Source organism: Rana temporaria, chromosome 2 (genome assembly GCF_905171775.1).
Source record: "Rana temporaria chromosome 2, aRanTem1.1, whole genome shotgun sequence".
NCBI lineage: Eukaryota > Metazoa > Chordata > Amphibia > Anura > Ranidae > Rana > Rana temporaria.
This window is the reverse complement of record NC_053490.1, coordinates 504,811,304-504,832,446: the sequence shown is the minus strand read 5'-3', so window position 1 is coordinate 504,832,446 and position 21,143 is coordinate 504,811,304. Positions and strand designations below refer to the sequence as shown.

At 44.9% G+C, this 21,143-nt stretch overlaps 1 protein-coding gene across 2 annotated transcripts in view; it reads left to right on the top strand.

The window, feature by feature from the left end:
• Window positions 1–21,143, top strand: part of TMEM50B (transmembrane protein 50B) — a 49,521-nt gene that overhangs the window by 10,217 nt on the left and 18,161 nt on the right. For both annotated transcript variants that reach the window (XM_040338904.1, XM_040338903.1), the window contains exons 2-4: window positions 8,663–8,796; window positions 11,044–11,156; window positions 16,287–16,354. In XM_040338904.1, coding sequence (XP_040194838.1) covers window positions 8,698–8,796; window positions 11,044–11,156; window positions 16,287–16,354 — 280 coding nt within the window. In that variant the 5' untranslated portion in view covers window positions 8,663–8,697. The remainder of the gene's footprint in view (window positions 1–8,662; window positions 8,797–11,043; window positions 11,157–16,286; window positions 16,355–21,143) is intronic.

Sequence of the window (21,143 nt, the reverse complement as noted above, 5' to 3'; positions counted from 1 at the left end):
CAGAAGTACAGTTTGGGAGAAGGTTGTCACCTTAGAACAGGAAGTGCCTGAAGAATAACTCACCAGTTTTTTTTTTTTTTTAACCACAGGCTTTTTTTTCTGGCGCTTTTCTAGTTTAAGGGCCAGTTCACACCAGACGCAGTTCCGTGCGCTGCTTTTCTGCGCTAAAAATGCATGCACCGTGTTTTCCATGTAGAGAGATTGTATATAGAGCAAGCACTATTAAAAAGATTTATTTTGGGGGTCAGCACCTACATCCCTGAAGGAAAAATATGTGAAAGCCCCAAACCGGGGGAAATGCGTGGGATTTTTAGGGGGTGCTTATATATCCTGTTACAAAGAAAAGAGACATTTTATAAAAATATTGGTATTTTATTCATGTGAATACATGGCATAAAAGAAGATATATGAAAAAAGATACAACGCAGTGCACTCTTTCATAAAAAGTCACAAACTTGCAGACCTACATGTTTCGCCTTCTTCAGGGACGTGTAAGGACTTTAATTCATCTAAAAATAGATATAAATAAATATATCAAACATTTATTAAAACTGTATAAACTAATAATTCTAAACTTAGAGGTATTAGTTTACACAGTTTTAATAAATGTTTGATATATTTATTTCTGTATGCTTGTTTATGTAACTGCTTCAAAACAATTAGGTAGATTCACAAAGAGTTAGGCCGGCTTATCAGTAGATAAGCCGGCCTAACTCAGAATCTACGCCGACTTATGTTTAAGTGTATTCTCAAACAGAGATACACTTAAAGCGGATGTGCCATGGGGAAAAAATATTAAAAGCCAGCAGCTACAAATACTGCAGCTGCTGACTTTTAATATTAGGACACTTACCTGTCCTGGAGTCCAGCGCTGATCGCAGCAGAGCACGAGCGATCGCTCGTCTCTCTGCTGCTCCCCCCGCCATCCACGCTGAGGGAACCAGGAAGTGAAGCGCTGCGGCTTCACTGCCTGGTTCCCTACGGCGCATGCGCGAGTCGCGCTACGCCCACCGATTGGCTCACACGCTGTGTGCTGGGAGCCGAGTGTTCCCAGCACACAACGGGCGACAGACGGGAAGGCAGAAAAACCCGTCTTTTGCCCGTGGCGTGTGGCCGGAAGTGGGTGCAAATACCTGTCTTTAGACAGGTATGTGCACCCCCCTGAAAGGTGTCAAATGTGACACCGGAGGGGGGGAGGGTTCCGATCAGCGGGACTCCACTTTAGGGTGGAGAACCGCTTTAAACATATCTAAGATATGACGGCTTGCGCCGTCCTATCTTAGATTGCAATATTTCGGATGGCCGCTAGGTGGCGCTTCCATTGCGGTCGGCGTAGAATATGTAAATGAGTAGATACGCCAATTCACGATCGTACGCCCGGCCGACGCAGTACTTTTACGCTGTTTACGTTAGAGATAGGCCGCCTAAAGTTTGAGCTAGGCACTAGTTGGAATAGTAATGTTAAGTATGGCCGCCGTTCCCGCGTCGAAATTCGAAATTTTTACGTTGTTTGCGTAAGTCGTCCATTAAATCGGGATTTACGTTGTTTACGTCCACGTCAAAATCAATAGGCCCGTGCGGCGTACTTAGCCGCAATGCACACTGGGAAATGTAGGCGCCCGGCATATGCGCAGTTAAAAAAAAACATCAAAAACGTAAGGTCAAGCCCCATTGACATAAAACATGCCCCCTTACACACATTTGAATTAGGCACCCTTACGCCCGCCCGCTTTAGGCTACGCCGCCGTAACTTAGCAGGCAAGTACATTGTGAATCATGTACTTGCCTCGCTAACTTACGGTGGCGTAGCTTAAATGCCTTAAGCTACGCCGCCGCAAAGTTGCGGCCATGTACTTGAATCTAGCTATATGTATCTACAGTATAAATTATTTATATCTATTTTTAGATGAATTAAAGTCCTTGCACGTCCCTGAAGAAGCCTAAGCTAGGCGAAACACGTAGGACTGCAAGTTTGTGACTTTTTATGAAAGAGTGCACTGCGTTGTATCGTTTTTCATATACCGTATATACTCGAGTATAAGCCGAGGCACCTAATTTTACCACAAAAAACTGGGAAAACGTATTGACTCGAGTAAAAGCCTAGGGTCTCCATCTGCATGCCTCACTGTGCCCATTTCTCACTGTGCCCATGCCTCACTGTGCCCGTGCCTCACTGTGTCCATGCCTCACTGTGCCTCACTGTGCCCATGCCTTATGCCGCGTACACACCATCACTTTATGTGATGAAAAAAAATGACGTTTTTAAAAACGTCACTTTAATTGACTGTGTGTGGGGGAAAACGTCGTTTTATGTCTTGTAAAAAACGACCAAAAAAAATTGAAGCATGCTTCAATTTTATGTGTCGTTTTTCAAAAGTGCACTTTTTACTTCACAGAAATTGACCGTGTGTAGCAAAAAACGTCGTTTTCTAAGACGTTTTTTCATCCACGCATGCCCAGAAGCTACTTATGAAGCAAGCTTCAATGGTAAAACGTGGTGGAACGTAACCTCACTTTGCAAGATCATTGTGAGAAAACGATGGTGTGTAGGCAACTTCGTCTTTGAAAATTGAAGTTTCAAAAACGTCATTTTTGACTTCACAGAAAGTGTCGTTTTTTTTCATCACATAAAGTGATGGTGTGTATGCGGCATTACTGTGTCCATGACTAGACTTGCGTATCTTCTTAACATGGGAGTATATAGAAGGGGTGCCCGGCTTTGAAAAATCGGTGCTCCTCGGCTGTCGGTCCCCCAGACAGCAAACTTTGCACACTTGTAGAGGAGAACTGGAGCTACATGTGTGCCAAGTTCTGGATCCAGGGGACCTAGGGCCAGCCAGTACCGGGTCCCCAAAGTCACTGGAGAAATTACAGTTTAACATGGGAGTCTATGGAAGGGGTGCTCCCCGGCTGTAGGTCCCCTGGACAACAAACTTTGCACACTTGTAGGGGAAGAGTGGGCCTACATGTGTGCCAAGCTTGGGGTCCAGGGGACCTACGGCCGGCCAGTAATGGGTCCCCAAAGTCTGGAAGTCAGGCGCAAAAAGGTGACTCAAGTATAAGCCGAGGGGGGCATTTTCAGCACCAAAAAATGTGCTGAAAAACTCGGCTTATACTCAAGTATATACGGTATCTTCTTTTGTGCCATGTATTCACATGAATAGAATACATATATTTTTTTATAAAATTTCTCTTTTCTTTGTAACCGTATATATAAGCACCCCCTAAAAATCCCACGCATTTCCCCGGTTTGGGGCTTTTACATGTACACCGGTATTTCCGGTGAAGAAACTGACTGCATGGTGTGAACTAAATCTGTATTTTTTGCTAGCAAGTTACTTATAGCCCCCCAAACATTATACTTTTTTTTTTTTTTTCATAGCAGAGACCCTAGGGAACAAAATGGCAATCGTTAATTTTTTTTTATCTTATTTGCACAGCGGTTTTGCAAACCATGTTTTGGGAAAAAATACACTTGAATTAAAAAACAAACAAAACAATATTTACACCAGTTTTTTGTATAATGTGAAAGATGCTACGCAGAGTATATAGATACCTAACATGTCACGTTTTAAAATTGCGCACGCTCGTGGAATGGCGACAAACTACGCTATTTAAAAATCCCCATAGACCACGCTTTTAAATGTCTTTACAGGCTACCTGGTTAGAGTTACAGAGCAGGTCTAGGGCTAGAATTATTGCTCTCACTCTGTTTGTGGCGATACTTCACATGTGTGGTGCAGTGTGAAGACATACAAAGAATTTTTAAAGGGATGCATTTTACTTGAGCTAAAGGTGCCGATAATGGCCGACAATAAATTCCTATTAATTTAAATTCATGATAATTAAAAAGTGAAATATAATACATAAATATATAAAAAAAAATGTTTGTGTGTATGTGTATATATATATATATATATATATATATATATATATATATATATATATATATATAATGAGATGTATACTGCACAGCGCATTGTCCACAGGCAGAGGAGAGAGAGAAGTTTGCATGTCTCTTCTGCCAATCTACGCTTCCGCCTAGCAGTTTTATTTTTTCACACTTCAGTTCTTCTTTCTATGAGATTTTAGGAAATGGGCTAACAAATAGAGGAAATGCAGACAATAATTATTTTCATTTCCAGGTTGAGGTTGTAATAATAGACTTTGTTTTTACATATTCACTGCATATCGTCAAACATATAAAAACATCCTGAATTAAATTGGTTCAAACGAGCTTGGTAACTTTTTTTTATTTATTTTTTAAAGCCGGTGACTTGTCCTTTAAGGTTCCCCTAACGTGAAAGTTCCTGCGCAGGCGCAATCTGATCTGCCGATATGGTTCCAGGTAAGGAGAAAGTTCCTTTTAAGGACTACGCAGGCGCAAACTTGCCGACGGAAATCTCCAAACCTCGCCCGGCATATAGGCTCATTTTTTAACATCCCGTGGATTGGAGGATGTTAAAAAAAAGAGCCAGGAGGCCGAGCGAGCGGAGCGAGGACGTGAGGCCGACTGGCCACTGTCCTCAAAATCCACGTCGCCCTGGATGCCGGCCGAGGTTCGGAGATTTCTGTCGGCAAGTTTGCGCCTGTGCAGTCCTTAAAGGAACTTTCTCGTTAGCCGGAACCATATCGGCAGATCAGATTGCGCCTGCGCAGGAACTTTCACGTTAGCCGGAACCATATCGGCAGATCACCGGCAATCAAAAAGTCCCCAATGTGTTGTGTTTATTTTGGGGGGGGGTGACAGGTTCTCTTTAACCACTTGAGTACCAGCCTGTATTACCTCTTAGTTTCCAGGTCATGTGTCAGTTTTCAGTGATGTGATTGCAGCACTGAACCCAAAGTAGTTTTTTATATCATTTTGTTTGAGACAGATAGAGCTTTCTTTTGGTGAAATGTAAAATAAATAAATAAACCGAGCCGGTTTTTGACAATTCCTTTTATCAATGGCTCTGTCTTCTCCCAGTGCTGTCCTGTTCTCCCGCCGCCGTCTTCTCCCACTGTCGTAGCTCCTGCCGCCGACGTCTTCTTCTCCTGCCGCTGTCACCTCTTGCCACCGTCACTCCTGATGCCTTCTCTCCCGCCGATGTCTTCTTCCTCGCCTCCGGTTATCCACTAAATTAATTAAAAAGCCACTGTGCCTCCTCTGTGTTGTTGTCCGCTGTCTGGCATCTGTTGTATCGCCATGGGGCGTGGCTATCCGATGATGTCACCCGGAGAGCCTGTCCTTGTGACATCACAGGGGGTGGGCTCTCCAGGTGACATCATTTGATGGGCACGCCCCATGGCTATATAACAGATATCAGACATTGGGCGTGGCTATCCAATGACGTCACCTGGAGAGCCCACCCTTGTGACATCATCTGATGGCCAAGCCCCATGGCTATAAGACAGATGACTTTGCACACAAAAGGTAAAAAAACTTCCGACTTTAGAAAACTAGATGTAAAAACGATGTTACAAAAAAAAAAAAAGAAGCAAATAAAAATGTAAAAGCACCATTGCATACATGCAATATCCAAATACAGATGGGCGTGTAGGGTATAGCATGTGTATGTAAACTGTGATTGCACCACACATGTGAGATATTGCTGTGAGTGTCATAACAAGAGCAATAATTAGGGCCATAATAAACGGTTATCTCTACAATAATAACCTTTTAAAGCATCGCCCATGAAAAATGTTAGATACCGTAGTTTGTCAACAGAGGCGGCTCTAGGCTTTGTGAGGCCTTAGGCAAAACTTAACATGGGGCCCCATGAAAAATAATTCCTCTTCCCCACAACCCTGGCCGGTGGTTGTGGGGGTCTGCCGGCAGGGGGCTTATCAGAATCGGGAAGCCCCCTTTAACAAGGTGGCCCCCAGGTCCTGCTCTTTAATAACTATGGGGCGGGCATCACCCGGTGATGTCAGCTTGTGACGTCATTGACTGAGGGCATGCTGGGTCATTGACGCCACAAGGGGTGGTGTCACTGATATTCACTGGTTGTTAGGGACGCTGGCTGCCCCACTCCTGAGTCAGGGCTCTTAACGCTGCCTGAGCACAGCAGCGTTAAAGGTCCCCTTTCCCTGAAAACTGGGGTAATGCATTGGGTAAGATAGGTGGCCGTGAGGCCCCTGTGAGTGTGAGGCCTTAGGCGACCGCCTAATTAAAGAGCCGCCTCTGTTTGTCAACACTTCACAGGCACACACAACACATCTTGATATATTTGGTATCGATTTACTCCATGCACCCTCCTCTTTTTTGCTTTGCTTAAAGCGGGGGTTCACCCTTAGAGGGCACTTTTCCCCCTTAGATTCCTGCTCGTTATTACTAGGGGAATCGGCTATTTATTTTAAAATATGTGCAGTACTTACCCGTTTACGAGATGCATCCTCTCCGTCGCTTCCGGGTATGGGCTTCGGGAATGGGCGTTCCTTCTTGATTGACAGTCTTCCGAGAGGCTTCCGACGGTCGCATCCATCGCGTCACGATTTTCCGAAAGAAGCCGAACGTCGGTGCGCAGGCGCAGTATAGAGCCGCACCGACGTTCGGCTTCTTTCGGCTACGAGTGACGCGATGGATGCGACCGTCGGAAGCCTATCAAGAAGGAACGCCCGCTCCCGAAGACCCATACCCGGAAGCGACGGAAGAAGATGCAGCTCGAAAACGGGTAAGTACGGCTCATATTTTACTACAAATAGCCGATTCCCCTAGACCGAACGAGCAGGAACCTTATGGGAGAAAAAAAAAAATGTCATAAATGGGTGAACTTCCGCTTTAACAGGAAAATATTATTGAGATTTTCAAACAAGTAATAAAGACAACAAATAATTGTACAATCAACCAGGGTACATAAGCTGGCAAACATGTCCTGTATATATTTAGAGAAAAAAATGAAGACATGTCAATATATGCATTCTACAGAGGAGGTATACAGAATAGAAAAATAACCAGTGTAGTAGCAACTGGTAGAGGCATGGTGTGTCAGAAATAGGGCAGGGGTGGGGAGATATGAAGAAAGCGGGGGGGGGTATCTTTTTGTATTTTACAAAAAAAATGGTATTATATTGGGTTTGTGTGCAGTAGAAAAGGAAAGTGTATTTTTTCATGAAAATTTGTGTTTCATAAATGGCTACAAAAACATTGTTTGAAATAAAATAAAAAAAATTGCAATGACCACCATTTTATTTTCCAGGGCCTCTGCTTTCAGAAAATGTTAATGTTTGGGAGTTTTAAGTAACTTTAGAGAACAAAATTGCTGACGTGTTGCTAATTTTTTTTTTATAATCTGTGTGAAAAATTACAAAAATGAAGTTGAGCATGATTGCATTGCACAGCTTAGTAGCACTCTGCCACCTTGGCTCAGAAAATGGGAATAATGTTTATTAGGAAAAGTCATCAAACTTCTATCTCCTGGCACTCCAGATGTGGGTTAATGGTATGAACTGTACATTATATATATATAATGTACACCAGGGGTCTCCAAACTTTCTAAATAAAGAGACAGTTTACTGTCCCTCATGCTTTGAAGGGGCCAGACTGTGGCCAGTGGGAGTAGAAAATGCCTGAGCCGCAGTGGAAAAAAGTAATGCCCCATCACTAGTGTCAGTGGGAGGAATGGTGCACCACCAGTGGTATTAGTAGAATGAATGGTGCCCCATCATTGGTGTTAGTGGGAGGAATAGTGGCCCACCATTGGTGTCAGTGGGAGGAATAGTGGCCCACCATTGGTGTCAGTGGGAGGAATAGTGGCCCATCATTGGTGTCAGTGGGAGGAAAATTGGCCCATCATTGGTGTCAGTGGGAGGAAAATTGGCCCATCATTGGTGTCAGTGAGAGGAATAGTGTCCCATCATTGGTGTCAGTGGGAGGAATAATGGCCCGTCATTGGTGTCAGTGGGAGGAATAATGGCCCGTCATTGGTGTCAGTGGGAGGAATAGTGTCCAAGAGCCAGGTAAAGGCAAGCAAAGGGCCGTAGTTTGGAGACCACTGATGTACATCAATGGAGAACTCTGGTGTTCAGATAACACTTTACTCTTTCATATGATTAAAGTGGAGTTCCACCCATAAATATAACATTACATCAGTAGTTTTAAAAAAATGTCATTAGTCCTTTACGATTTTTTTTTTTTTAGATGCCTTCAAAGTGTTGTTGCTAGGCAGAATAGTTAATCTTCCCACTTCCTGCACCTAGGTGCTTAATGCTTCCTAACCTACACCGCACAGACTCCTGGGAATGTAGTGGGTGTAACTTTCCAGGAGTCTGTGCACTCCCCAGTCTCAAAGAATCATGTGACTTGGACAGCACAGGTGCTGAAACCTGATCTGACACTGCTTGTGCAGCACTGAGCATGTGCGAGATCTGCAAGGCTGAAATCCAGGAAGTCATACAGTCTGGCTTCATGATGCCCACACTTAAGATGGCCCCAGTCAATTTCTAGTTTATAAAGTGTCTAAATGCTGTAACAACCTAACAAAACGGACCTTAGTTTACAGACTAACTTTACTAGAATACATTAAGCTTGTGTATTACAGGGGTATTTATATTTAAAAAGTGAAATTGTGGCCGGAACTCCGCTTTAATTCTAGTGCTCATCTTCTCCTTGTGGTGGTTGTTTTTGTTCTGCTTTATTCCGGTGTATCCCTCTTGGCTGACAATTGTTTTCCTTGCACAGTTGAAGAAAGAGCCACTGATAATCCTCTGGTGAAAATGGCTGGCTTCCTGGATAATTTCCGATGGCCGCAGTGCGAATGCATCGACTGGGGGGAGAAGAGGAACACCATAGCCTCTGTTGTAGCCGGGGTTTTAGTAAGTAATACTATTATCATATTTTCTTTACAGCACTGAGAACATTTACTGAACATAAGGGGGCGCTCTCTGTTCTTGTACTGTACTAGGAAAAGGGGAGGGTCCAACCAAGGCTCCAGGGATGCCATCCTGATACTGGAATCCCTTCCTAGAGGGTTAAAGACTTGGACCAAGTATACAGGGCTAACATTTAAGAGGTGTTGCTTTTATTTTTATTTTACATTCTTCTGACTGTCTGGGGACAAAGTGCAGCATGCATTTCCTTCTATGGGGTCTCCAAGTTGAGCTAGTGTGGTCATCAGCGCGCCCCTCTACTACCGCGCTGTCCAACAATGGAGTTAGCAAGGAGACAAATAATCAAATGGTCTTGATTGACAGAACTCGTCTCCGGGTTTGTGCACTTGCCCAAGACATGGGGGTGTTAGTGTAGGTTCACTTACAGCAGTGGTCATCAAACTGCGGCCCGTGGGCCGGATCTGGGCCTTTGCTTGCTCTTATCCGGCCCTTGGGACATTATTTCTCCCACTGACACCAATGATGAGGAACTATTCCTCCCACTGACACCAATGATGAGGAACTATTCCTCCCACTGACACCAATGATGAGGAAGTATTCCTCCCACTGACACCAATGATGAGGAACTATTCCTCCCGCTGACACCAATGATGAGGAACTATTCCTCCCGCTGACACCAATGATGAGGAAGTATTCCTCCCACTGACACCAATGATGAGGAAGTATTCCTCCCACTGACACCAATGATGAGGAAGTATTCCTCCCACTGACACCAATGATGAGGAAGTATTCCTCCCACTGACACCAATGATGAGGAAGTATTCCTCCCACTGACACCAATGATGAGGAAGTATTCCTCCCACTGACACCAATGATGGGGAACTATTCCTCCCACTGACACCAATGATGGGGAACTATTCCTCCCACTGACAACAATGATGGGGCACTATTCCTCCCACTGACACCAATGATGAGGAACTATTCCTCCCACTGACACCATTGATGGGGCATTATTTTTTTCACTGTTCTCATTTTCCTCTCCCACTGGCCACAGTCCGGCCCCTCTAAAGTTTAAAGGGCATCAAACTGGCCCTTTAAACGAGTAGTTGTGCCCCATCATTGGAATCGGTGGGAAGAATAGTGCCCCATGATTGGATGGAATCAGTGGAAAGGATAGTGCTCCATCATTGGAATTGGTGACATGAAGCACTGGCGATCATGTGACCATTGTCCTAGTAGTCCTGTGATCAGGAACCGCTGGACCGTTGGACCGCTGGACCGTTTTCATCGGACATGTCCGCTGCCGGATTTTGGTCTGATGGGTGTACACACCATCAGACCAAAATCCCGCGGACAGCGAACGCGGTGACGTGGTCGCGACGATGACACGGCGACGTGCTCGACCCTGGAAGGTCAATGCTTCCACGCATGCGTCGAATCACTTCGATGCATGCGAGGGCTTTCGCCGAGCAGACATGTCCGGTGAGTCGTACAGACGACCGAACATGTCCGACGGACAGGCTTCCAGCGGACATGTTTCTTAGCATGCTAAGAAACATTTGTCCGCTGGAAACCTGTCCGCTAGGCCGGGAATCCGGTCCGGTCGGCCGTACAGACGACCGAACATGTCCGCGGACCAGTTTCAGCAGACATGTTCGGTCGTGTGTACGAGGCCTAAGAATGATCAATCGCTGGAACAGCCGCTATGATCGTTCTTATGGTATAGGGAATAGCCGGCTGAAAACGGCAATATCTGAATGATGCCCGGAGTGTCACCCATCATTCAGATATAGCCCCACAAAGCCAAGGACGTCTTTAGATGTCCAGCCGTCGGCACGAGGTTAAATTGCAGTGTTTGGTGCCACATTTGCAAAAAAATAAAAGATTGACTGCAAAAAAGTCCTAATGACACAGACTGGCCGCACACTGATGTCAGCATTTTTATAAAACATTGTTTTGGATGTGCGTACTCAAAGTACTGCCTGGGACTGTTCGAAATGCATCAGCGGCAGGCGGTACAAGATGGTACTTTCAGTGTGCACATCAGAAGAATAAAGTTTTTATGAAAATGCGGTCTGTCTTTGAGATTGGGCCTTCTATGGGGAGTGTGGATGAGCTCCATCATTACTGCACCTGCTCTACTTGAACACCGGTATGTTATGTAAGCTTTCCAGCAGTGAAAAGTCTTAATAATAAAGGTCTTGGATGTTATCTAAGTACATTTTCTTTAAGTTTTTTTCAGGTTGGTGGATTATGATAGATGCAGCGGTGGTGTACCCTACACAGGATGTCCTGAACCACGCGTTTCACACCTGTGGTGTATTCTCTACTGTGGCATTTTTTATGTAAGTTGATTTTCTGCAGAATGCTGTTTGCCATATTTGGCCTGTATTTCATATGGTAAAGTCTCAGGAACCCATAACAGCCAGTCAACAGTTCTTCTTTCTGACTGTACTGGACAGATGAAGGCTGGAATCCCAGCATGGAGCTATGCAAGGTCAGGTGCGCCCTTGTGATGTTCCACAGTCTGATCGTATGAAGGAATGTTCCTAGGGATGAGCTCAGGCATGTTCGAATCTTTTTTTTTTTTACATTCAACAAGGTGTTTATTGAGAAGAAAATGCATACATGGTCAACAATTATATTTGCATACATAGGTTACAGCAAGGGTCCTCAGACTTTTTAAACAGAGGTCCAGTTCACTGTCCCTCAGACCGTTAGAGGGCCGGACTATAGTTTAAAAAAAAAACACTACAGGAGGTGGACAGAGGCTGCGGACATACTACAGGAGGTGGACAGAGGCTGCGGACATACTACAGGAGGTGGACAGAGGCTGCGGACATACTACAGGAGGTGGACAGAGGCTGCGGACATACTACAGGAGGTGGACAGAGGCTGCGGACATACTACAGGAGGTGGACAGAGGCTGCGGACATACTACAGGAGGTGGACAGAGGCTGCGGACATACTACAGGAGGTGGACAGAGGCTGCGGACATACTACAGGAGGGGGACAGAGGCTGCGGACATACTACAGGAGGTGGACAGAGGCTGCGGACATACTACAGGAGGTGGACAGAGGCTGCGGCCATGATACAGGAGGTGGACAGAGGCTGCGGACATACTACAGGAGGTGGACAGAGGCTGCGGACATGATAAAAATTGGCTTAAATTTACGGACTGCCAGTAAATCTACGAGCGGTTGGCAACACTGGCTGGCAGCGGTGGCAAAAAAACGCGGTGATAAATGTCCTCGGCGGGCCGCATATGGCCCGCGGGCCATAGTTTGAGGACCCCTGGGTTACAGTTTTGACATGCAGAGTAGATTTAGGCATGTTCGAATCTTAGTCTAAACCCATCTGAGTGATTCTGCCAGGAAGGTGTCACTGTAGGTCTCATGCATACAGGGAGTCTTTTTAAAACGGGGGTCTCAAACTGGCGTCCCTCCAGCTGTTGCATAACTACAAGTCCCATGTGGCATTGCAAGGCTGACAGTTACAAGCATGACTCCCAGAGGCAGAGACATGATGGGACTTGGAAAATGGAGGGCCACCAGTTTGAGACCCCTAATTTAAAGTGTTACTAAACCCAGGAGCCTGGAAATGCAATTATTTTAGTAAATATAAACAGATAAATACTTTTTCTCATTAGCAGTATATAGCAGACTTGTGACTTCCATCAGTGTCTGGTTAAAGCTTGTAGGAGGAGTTTTTATTCTTCTCTAACTGTCCTATGAGGCTGCAGGACCCCTTACCCTCTGTTTGGACAGTGCTGATTGGCCCTGTGCTGATTACATGCACTTGCACTTTCCCAAGAAAAGGAAAAAACTCTCTAGCAATCCACACCAAACTGAGCATGTGCAGATTAACTCCAAAGGCTCTGTCTTATCAGGAGATGGATTGTGGACAGTGGAACAAGGGAGTGTCAGAGAAGACCGGATCAAACGGCCTTTTTACACAATGTGGAGGATTAACCCCTTTGATTCCACATGACAACTGTCATTTATATAACCATTTGTATTAAGCGTGGCTTTTTATTTACATTTCTATTGACTGTGTTTATACCACACGGGTTAAGTTGCTGCTGAACTGTACTTGTTTTTATTAGGCACAAGTGACTTTAGCGTGTTTTCTGAGCTTACCTGTATATAAGTGTATTTTATTGTGCAAGAGACGTTGCATATCTCTTCTGCAATAAAGAGCATGCCTATTGGCAAAAAAATATAAAAAATTACCTTTTCAGTTGCGCATTAAGTGCAGCGTAAATAAAACAGAAAAATCAGCACAAGGGACATAACTTAGTAGGATGTGTACCTTGTGCTGATGCCTCTTCTTTTAGTTTATGCGCAGCATTCCTTCCCCTCCCCCCGCCGCATCAAAGATTACTACCACTAAGGGATTGTACAGAGAGATGGGGGGGAGAAAGCGTTTTCCTCCCATGCATAGAGTAGGGCCCAGATTCTTGTACAATGGGCGTATCTCTGCGGCGGCGTAACGTATCCGATTTACGCTACGCCGCCGCAACTTACACGGGCAAGTGCTGTATTCTCAAAGCACTTGCTCCGTAAGTTACGGCGGCATAGCGTAAATGACCCAGCGGAATTCAAATTCGGCGGGTAGGGGGCGTGTATCATTTAAATGAAGCGCGTCCCCACACTGAACGAACTGCGCATGCGCCGTCCCTAAAATATCCCAGTGTGCATTGCTCCAAATGACGTCGCAAGGACGTCATTGGTTTCGACGTGAACGTAAATGACGTCCAGCCCCATTCACGGACGACTTACGCAAATGACGTAACTTTTTAAAATTTTGACGCAGGAACGACGGCCATACTTAACATTGGCTGCGCCTCATATAGCAGGGGCAACTTTACGCCGGGAAAAGCCTAACGTAAACGTCGTAAATTTACTGCGTCGGCCGCGCGTACGTTGGGGAATTCTTGTTTCTAGCTAATTTGCATACTCAACAAGGAAATCGACGGAAGCGGCACCTAGCGGGCAAAAAAAAATTGCAGTTTAGATCCGACGGCGTAAGAGACTTCTAATGGATATCTATGCGTAACTGATTCTAAGAATCAGTCGCATAGATACGACGGGGCAGATTAGGACTTACGACGGCGTACATGGCGCTGCGCCGTCGTAAGTCCTTTGAGAATCTGGGCCTAGGTCTTTTAAGCATATGAGGTTGTTGCTGAGATAAGTATCATTTAAAATACAATTTTATTGTACAAACATCTATAAAAACCTCATAAAACATGTAGATGTGGGAGTAACGTATGGCACGTAGCCAGTATACTTGTTCCCAATGTATGGAAAATTCTTGGGCATAGAGTCAGTAGGCCAACACATTTTGCGGAGCTAGATCTCCGCTTCTTTAGGGAAACTTAATATGCATCTAGACTTTAAATTAGATTTAAGAAAATATAATTACAATCGCTTCAATCCACATACTGTTGAGTTTTGTCATTTTACAATAAAATTTACAACCAAAAATATATTGCTCACCAATGTCAACAATTTGGTTATGCATAGCCAAAAATTTGTTGACATTGGTGAGCACAACATTTATGAAACATATTTTTTTTTAATGATTTATAAATGTTATTTGTTATTGAAAAATGACAAAACTATATGTGGATTGCGGTGATTGTAATTACCGTATTTATCGGGGTATACTGCACGCCGGCGTATAACGCGCACCCCAAGCTGAGAAGGGAAGTTTTGGAAAAAACTTACTTTTTGGATGCTCAGCCTTGTCCGGCGTCCGTCTGCGCCTTGCGCGGGGTCCGTCCAGCCTTGTTGGTGTCCGTCTGCTGTCTTGCCCGGCGTCCATCGCCGGCCTTGTCCGGCGTACGTCTGCGGCCTTGCGTGGAGTCCGTCCAGCCTTGTTGGTGTCCGTCTGCTGTCTTGTCCGGTGTCCGTCTGCGACCTTGCGCGGGGTCCGTCCAGCCTTGTCGGTGTCCGTCGCGTCCTTCTGCCGGTCCGTCCAGCCTTGTCGTTGTCCGTCACGTCCGTCTGCCGGGGGTTGCAGCTTTGAAATTGGCGCCTCGGTCGAGCTGTGCAGAGCCAGATTTACTGTGTGTTCGGCTCCTCTAGGCTTCTCTCAGCTCCTCTCGTGTGGCTGTGGGCGGAGCCGAGCATGGCCGAGCCTAGCCGAGTGCGTAGTACACTCGGCTCGGCTCGGTCTTTGTCGGTGGCACTCAGAGACAGCAAGGATCGGCTGTCTCTGAGGAGGATCGGCGTATATCGTGCACCCACGATTTCCCCCTGATTTTAAGGGGAAAAAGGTGCGCGGTATACGCCGATAAATACGGTATATTTTTTTAAATCTAACTTAAAGTCTACAAAAAAAACAAGAGTCCTTTTTAGCGCTAAAACTGGCAGTCATTGAGAAACATATTCATGTCATAAAAATGACTGGGACCCAGTGCAGCTGCCAACCACTGGAAGAAGGTGGACAACAAGGTATAGACAACAATAGCAGTGCTCGATGGGACCAGTATTTATTATACTGGTCCCAATCGAGCGCTGCTATTGTCCATAATTTAAAGTCTAGATGCATATTGAGTTTCCCAGAAGAAGCAGACATCTAGCTCTGTGAAACGCGTTGGCCTACTCGATTTCTCTTTTTCCATACATTGGGAACACGTATACTGCCATACGTTACTCCCACATTTACATGTTTTATGAAGCTTTATTGATGTTTGTACAATAACATTTTATTTTAAATATTTTTTCTGTGCTCACCTCAGTGACAACCTCATATCCTTCAAAAGTCCTGCTCGATGCATTGGAGGAAAATGCTTACTCCCCCCTCCCCCCCCCGTCCCATTACTAATAAATAATAAAAATGCAATAAATCTATCCCCTATTTTGTAGATGCTATAACTTTTGTGCAAACCAATCAATATACGCTTATTGTGATTTTTTTTACCAAAATATGTAGAATACATAATGGCCTAAATGAATGAAGACATTTTTATTTTATTTTTGGATATTTATTATATCAAAAAGTAAATAATATAAAAAAAACTTTTTTTCAAAATTGTCACTCTTTTTTTGTTTATAGCGCAAAAAATAAAACCGCAGAGGTGATCAAATACCACCAAAAGAAAGCTCCATTTGTGGGGAAAAAAGAACGTCAATTTTGTTTTATGTACAGCATCACATGACCGTGCAAATCTCGGTTAAAGTGACGCAGTGCCATAGCGCAGAAAATTGCCTGGTCGGTAAGGGGGCAAATCCTTCCGGTCCTTAAGTGGTTAACTATCTCCGAAGTTGCCCAAAGCCACCAGCTAGATAAAAATTCAGATCGCATCCTTCATTTGAACATCTCTTTTATTTTTGTTCTGTTTTGGTTACTGCAGATGTTACTGTCTGATTCATAGAAGACATATGTTGATGCCCAAGGCAACAGCCATGTATGCTTTGTTGTCTATAACTTGAATATCATGTTTGTCATTGTCTGTCCTCCGCAGGATCAACGCCGTGTCTAATGCACAGGTACGAGGAGACAGCTACAGTGATGGCTGCTTGGGAAGGGCCGGTCAGTATTTTTCTGCTTGTAAATATAAAGTGTATCTCAATCCAAATATACTCCACTTTATCAGTCCTTAGAGGTGCTGGCTGTTTCCGACCCCCCCAAGCTTCCCCCCCCCCCCTATATTTTCACCTGGCGCTCTTGCGAGTAACACACTCCCTGTTCTAGGATCAGAGGGCCAGATTCACATACATTTGCGGCCCTGTAACGTAACCCGTTTACGATAACACCGCCGCAAGTTTCCAGTTTTAGTGCCCGATCCACAAAGCACTTACCTGGAAACTTGCGGCGGTGTATCGTAAATACGTCCGGCGCAAGGCGGGCCAATTCAAATAGGCGTGTGCCATTTAAATTAGGCGCGCTCCCACGCCGGACCTACTGCGCATGCTCCGTTTCGCAATTCCCGTCGTGCTTTGCGCGCAGTGACGTAATTTTTTCGAACGGCGACGCGGGTAGCGTAATTCCGTATTCCCGGACGGCTTACGCAAACGACGTTCATTTTTAAATTTCGACGCGGGAACGACGGCCATACTTTATACAGCAATACGATTGCTGTGTAAAGTTAAGGCAGGTCAAATAACGACTAACTTTGCGACGGGAAACTAGACTAGCGGCGACGTAGCGAACGCGAAAATCCGTCGTGAATCGCCGTAACTCCTAATTTGCATACCCGACGCTGGTTTACGACGCAAACTCCCCCCAGTGGCGGCCGCGGTACTGCATCCTAAGATCCGACAGTGTAAAACAATTACACCTGTCGGATCTTAGGGATATCTATGTGTAACTGATTCTATGAATCGGTCGCATAGATAGAAACAGAGATACGACGGCGTATCAGGAGATACGCCGTCGTATCTCTTTTGTGAATCTAGCCCAGAATTCTTATTACCGTATCTGGAGAACAGAAACAGGGCAGGAGTACTGGGAATCCCATGTTCTCTTGTACATAACATAGATGGGTGTGGTTCTGTAGTCCTCGGAACAATATAAGGCCCCTGTTCACATCTGGTGTTTTGGGATCTCGGGCAGAATCGCTGCGATTCTTCCCACAATCCCAAATCGCACTGCAATAAGGGCAAAATGCACTATGCATGTTCGAGTTGCATTCATTTTCAATGACGCCTAAATGCAGCGCGGTTTTGCTGCGATTGTCGCCCCAATAAATTAGTGGCAAACCACATTGCGTGAAGCAGGAGCTTCTTTTGGTCAACAAGCTTTGCGTGATGTGGTTTGCCACAATTGACACATGATTTATCACGGCTAACCCATACTGTGTTTAGGTGCCATAGAAAATGAATGGCACCTGACCATGCGTGGTGCATTTTAACCACTATTGCAGTACGATTTGGGATCGCAGGCAGAATCGCAGCAGTGTTGCCTGAGATCCCAAAACGCTGGATGTGAATGTAGCATAACTGATAGCCAGGGCTGCTGGTAGAAATCACGGGGCCCATACAGCCTAACTGGCAGGCCCCCCAGCTGAAAGTGACTGAGGACATAATTTATCAGTCCCTTTCGCTACAGCCTCAGCTGCACAGATAAATGAATAGGAAGCGCTTTGAGGCTTCTTGCTCATTTACAAACTGTAGCATAGTAACCGATTACTATGCTTCAGTTATGAATGGACACAGGAGTGATTGGTATTGATCACTCACTGTGTTCATTGAGGAAAGGGGGCCAGTAAATTACATATTTACCGGCCCCTTCCTCGCTCTACATCCTGAAACATCTCCCCTATGTGCCTACAGCAGCTGCTGATGGGAGAATAGGGAAGCCGGCGGTGCTGCGGGGTAAAGGGGCACAAAGGGAGACCCAGGCAGCAGATGGAAGGGGCAGATGTACAAGAAACCATCCCGCTGCATGAGAAGCTGGCAGCGCTAGAGGGGGAGGCAGTAGCAGAACAGTGTCTGCAATAAGACAGTACAGCTGGCCCTCCTGCCCAGGCCCCCCTTTTGAACTGATGGGGCCCAGGCCCAGTACAAAAGGGATAGCTGCACTGCCTCGTCGGTGTCTAGCTAATTTGCCAATATGCAGCAGATGCAGGAAAACAGGACATTATCAGCTAACAAGATGGCAGGTTCAATAGGTATGTTTGCACTTATCAAACCTATATATACCTTTTCATGGTATATCGAACAAACCAAAAGTGAACATATATAAGAAGTGCATTGCCATGGATGCTATCTGGGGGCTTCACCTTCCCTGATACTGGTCCGAGGGGCTGCAAAAACCACCCGCCCCCATTAATTTTCCCCTAGTGGAAATACCCAGAACTACAGCTACAGCACTAATAGGAACACCATGGCATAGAGAGAAACAGGGATTGGAATTCATAACTATTGTTGGATTTGCCTGGGTAGCTAATTTTCATATTGAGGACTCGGGTTTTTGCCAGCAAAAGTTTTACTATGATATATTTGCACTTATTTACAGCATCGTCATACAATTTTTATATATTTTTTTGGCCACAGCTAGAGTTCTTCTTTAACACCTCTCTGTGTTTCGCCAATGGAAACCTGTCCAGAGTTACATTTTGATGGGTTGTCTTTATTGACTTTCATCTAAGTATTCTAGCTGGCTGTTTTTAAGTTCAATACCTTTAAAGTATGCAGCTATTTAGGAAAGCGTGAAGTCCGAGCTCCTTCTCTTCTTCCTGGTCAGCAACTCAGAAAGTTGGATTAGCGTGGCGGCTAGAATTTTCTGGATGAGATGTCGGCAATGGCAGCCTACCCATCTTGGTGCTTTTTATTTATGTAGACATCTCTTTGTGCCAGGTACACTGTTCATCAGTTAAAGTGTATGTGAACCATCACCTTGTAAAACAACTCATTCAGTTTAAAATAAAAGACAAAACATTTGTGTATAGCTAAAAAAAAAAGTATTTAAAGCGGGGGTTCACCCTAAAAAAAAATTCTAACATTACATTAAGCTCCATTCTGACATTGACTGTACGCTGATCTTTTTTTTTTTGCCATACATACCGTTATACAGGGAGTGCAGAGTTATTAGGCAAGTTGTATTTTTGAGGATTAATTTTATTATTGAACAACAACCATGTTCTCAATGAACCCAAAAAACTCATTAATATCAAAGCTGAATATTTTTGGAAGTAGTTTTTAGTTTGTTTTTAGTTTTAGCTATTTTAGGGGCATATCTGTGTGTGCAGGTGACTATTACTGTGCATAATTATTAGGCAACTTAACAAAAAACAAATATATACCCATTTCAATTATTTATTTTTACCAGTGAAACCAATATAACATCTCAACATTCACACATATACATTTCTGACATTCAAAAACAAAACAAAAACAAATCAGTGACCAATATAGCCACCTTTCTTTGCAAGGACACTCAAAAGCCTGCCATCCATGGATTCTGTCAGTGTTTTGATCTGTTCACCATCAACATTGCGTGCAGCAGCAACCGCAGCCTCCCAGACACTGTTCAGAGAGGTGTACTGTTTTCCCTCCTTGTAAATCCCACATTTGATGATGGACCACAGGTTCTCAATGGGGTTCAGATCAGGTGAACAAGGAGGCCATGTCATTAGTTTTTCTTCTTTTATACCCTTTCTTGCCAGCCACGCTGTGGAGTATTTGGACGCGTGTGATGGAGCATTGTCCTGCATGAAAATCATGTTTTTCTTGAAGGATGCAGACTTCTTCCTGTACCACTGCTTGAAGAAGGTGTCTTCCAGAAAGTGGCAGTAGGACTGGGAGTTGAGCTTGGCTCCATCCTCAACCCGAAAAGGCCCCACAAGCTCATCTTTGATACCAGCCCAAACCAGTACTCCACCTCCACCTTGCTGGCGTCTGAGTCGGACTGGAGCTCTCTGCCCTTTACCAATCCAGCCACTGGCCCATCCATCTGGCCCATCAAGACTCACTCTCATTTCAGCAGTCCATAAAACCTTAGAAAAATCAGTCTTGAGATATTTCTTGGCCCAGTCTTGACGTTTCAGCTTGTGTGTCTTGTTCAGTGGTGGTCGTCTTTCAGCCTTTCTTACCTTGGCCATGTCTCTGAGTATTGCACACCTTGTGCTTTTGGGCACTCCAGTCATGTTGCAGCTCTGAAATATGGCCAAACTGGTGGCAAGTGGCATCTTGGCAGCTGCACGCTTGACTTTTCTCAGTTCATGGGCAGTTATTTTGCGCCTTGGTTTTTCCACACGCTTCTTGCGACCCTGTTGACTATTTTGAATGAAACGCTTGATTGTTCGATGATCACGCTTCAGAAGCTTTGCAATTTTAAGAGTGCTGCATCCCTCTGCAAGATATCTCACTATTTCTGACTTTTCTGAGCCTGTCAAGTCCTTCTTTTGACCCATTTTGCCAAAGGAAAGGAAGTTGCCTAATAATTATGCACACCTGATATAGGGTGTTGATGTCATTAGACCACACACCTTCTCATTACAGAGATGCACATCACCTAATATGCTTAATTGGTTGTAGGCTTTCGAGCCTATACAGCTTGGAGTAAGACAACATGCATAAAGAGGATGATGTGATCAAAATACTCATTTGCCTAATAATTCTGCACTCCCTGTATCTTTATTTTCCCCCCTGGCTTCCGGGTATGAATCCCGCGGGAGTGGGCGTTCCTATGCACAGGCAAATTGATTGACGTATGACATAAGCTTCCCCCCGGCGCATACGGCCGCGTCACGAGTTGCCAAAAGAAGCCGGACTGCGAGTCGGCTCTATACGGCGCTATACAGCGCCTGCGCACCGACGTTCGGCTTCTTTCGGCAACTCGTGACGCGCCCGTATGCGCCGGGGGGAAGCTTATGTCA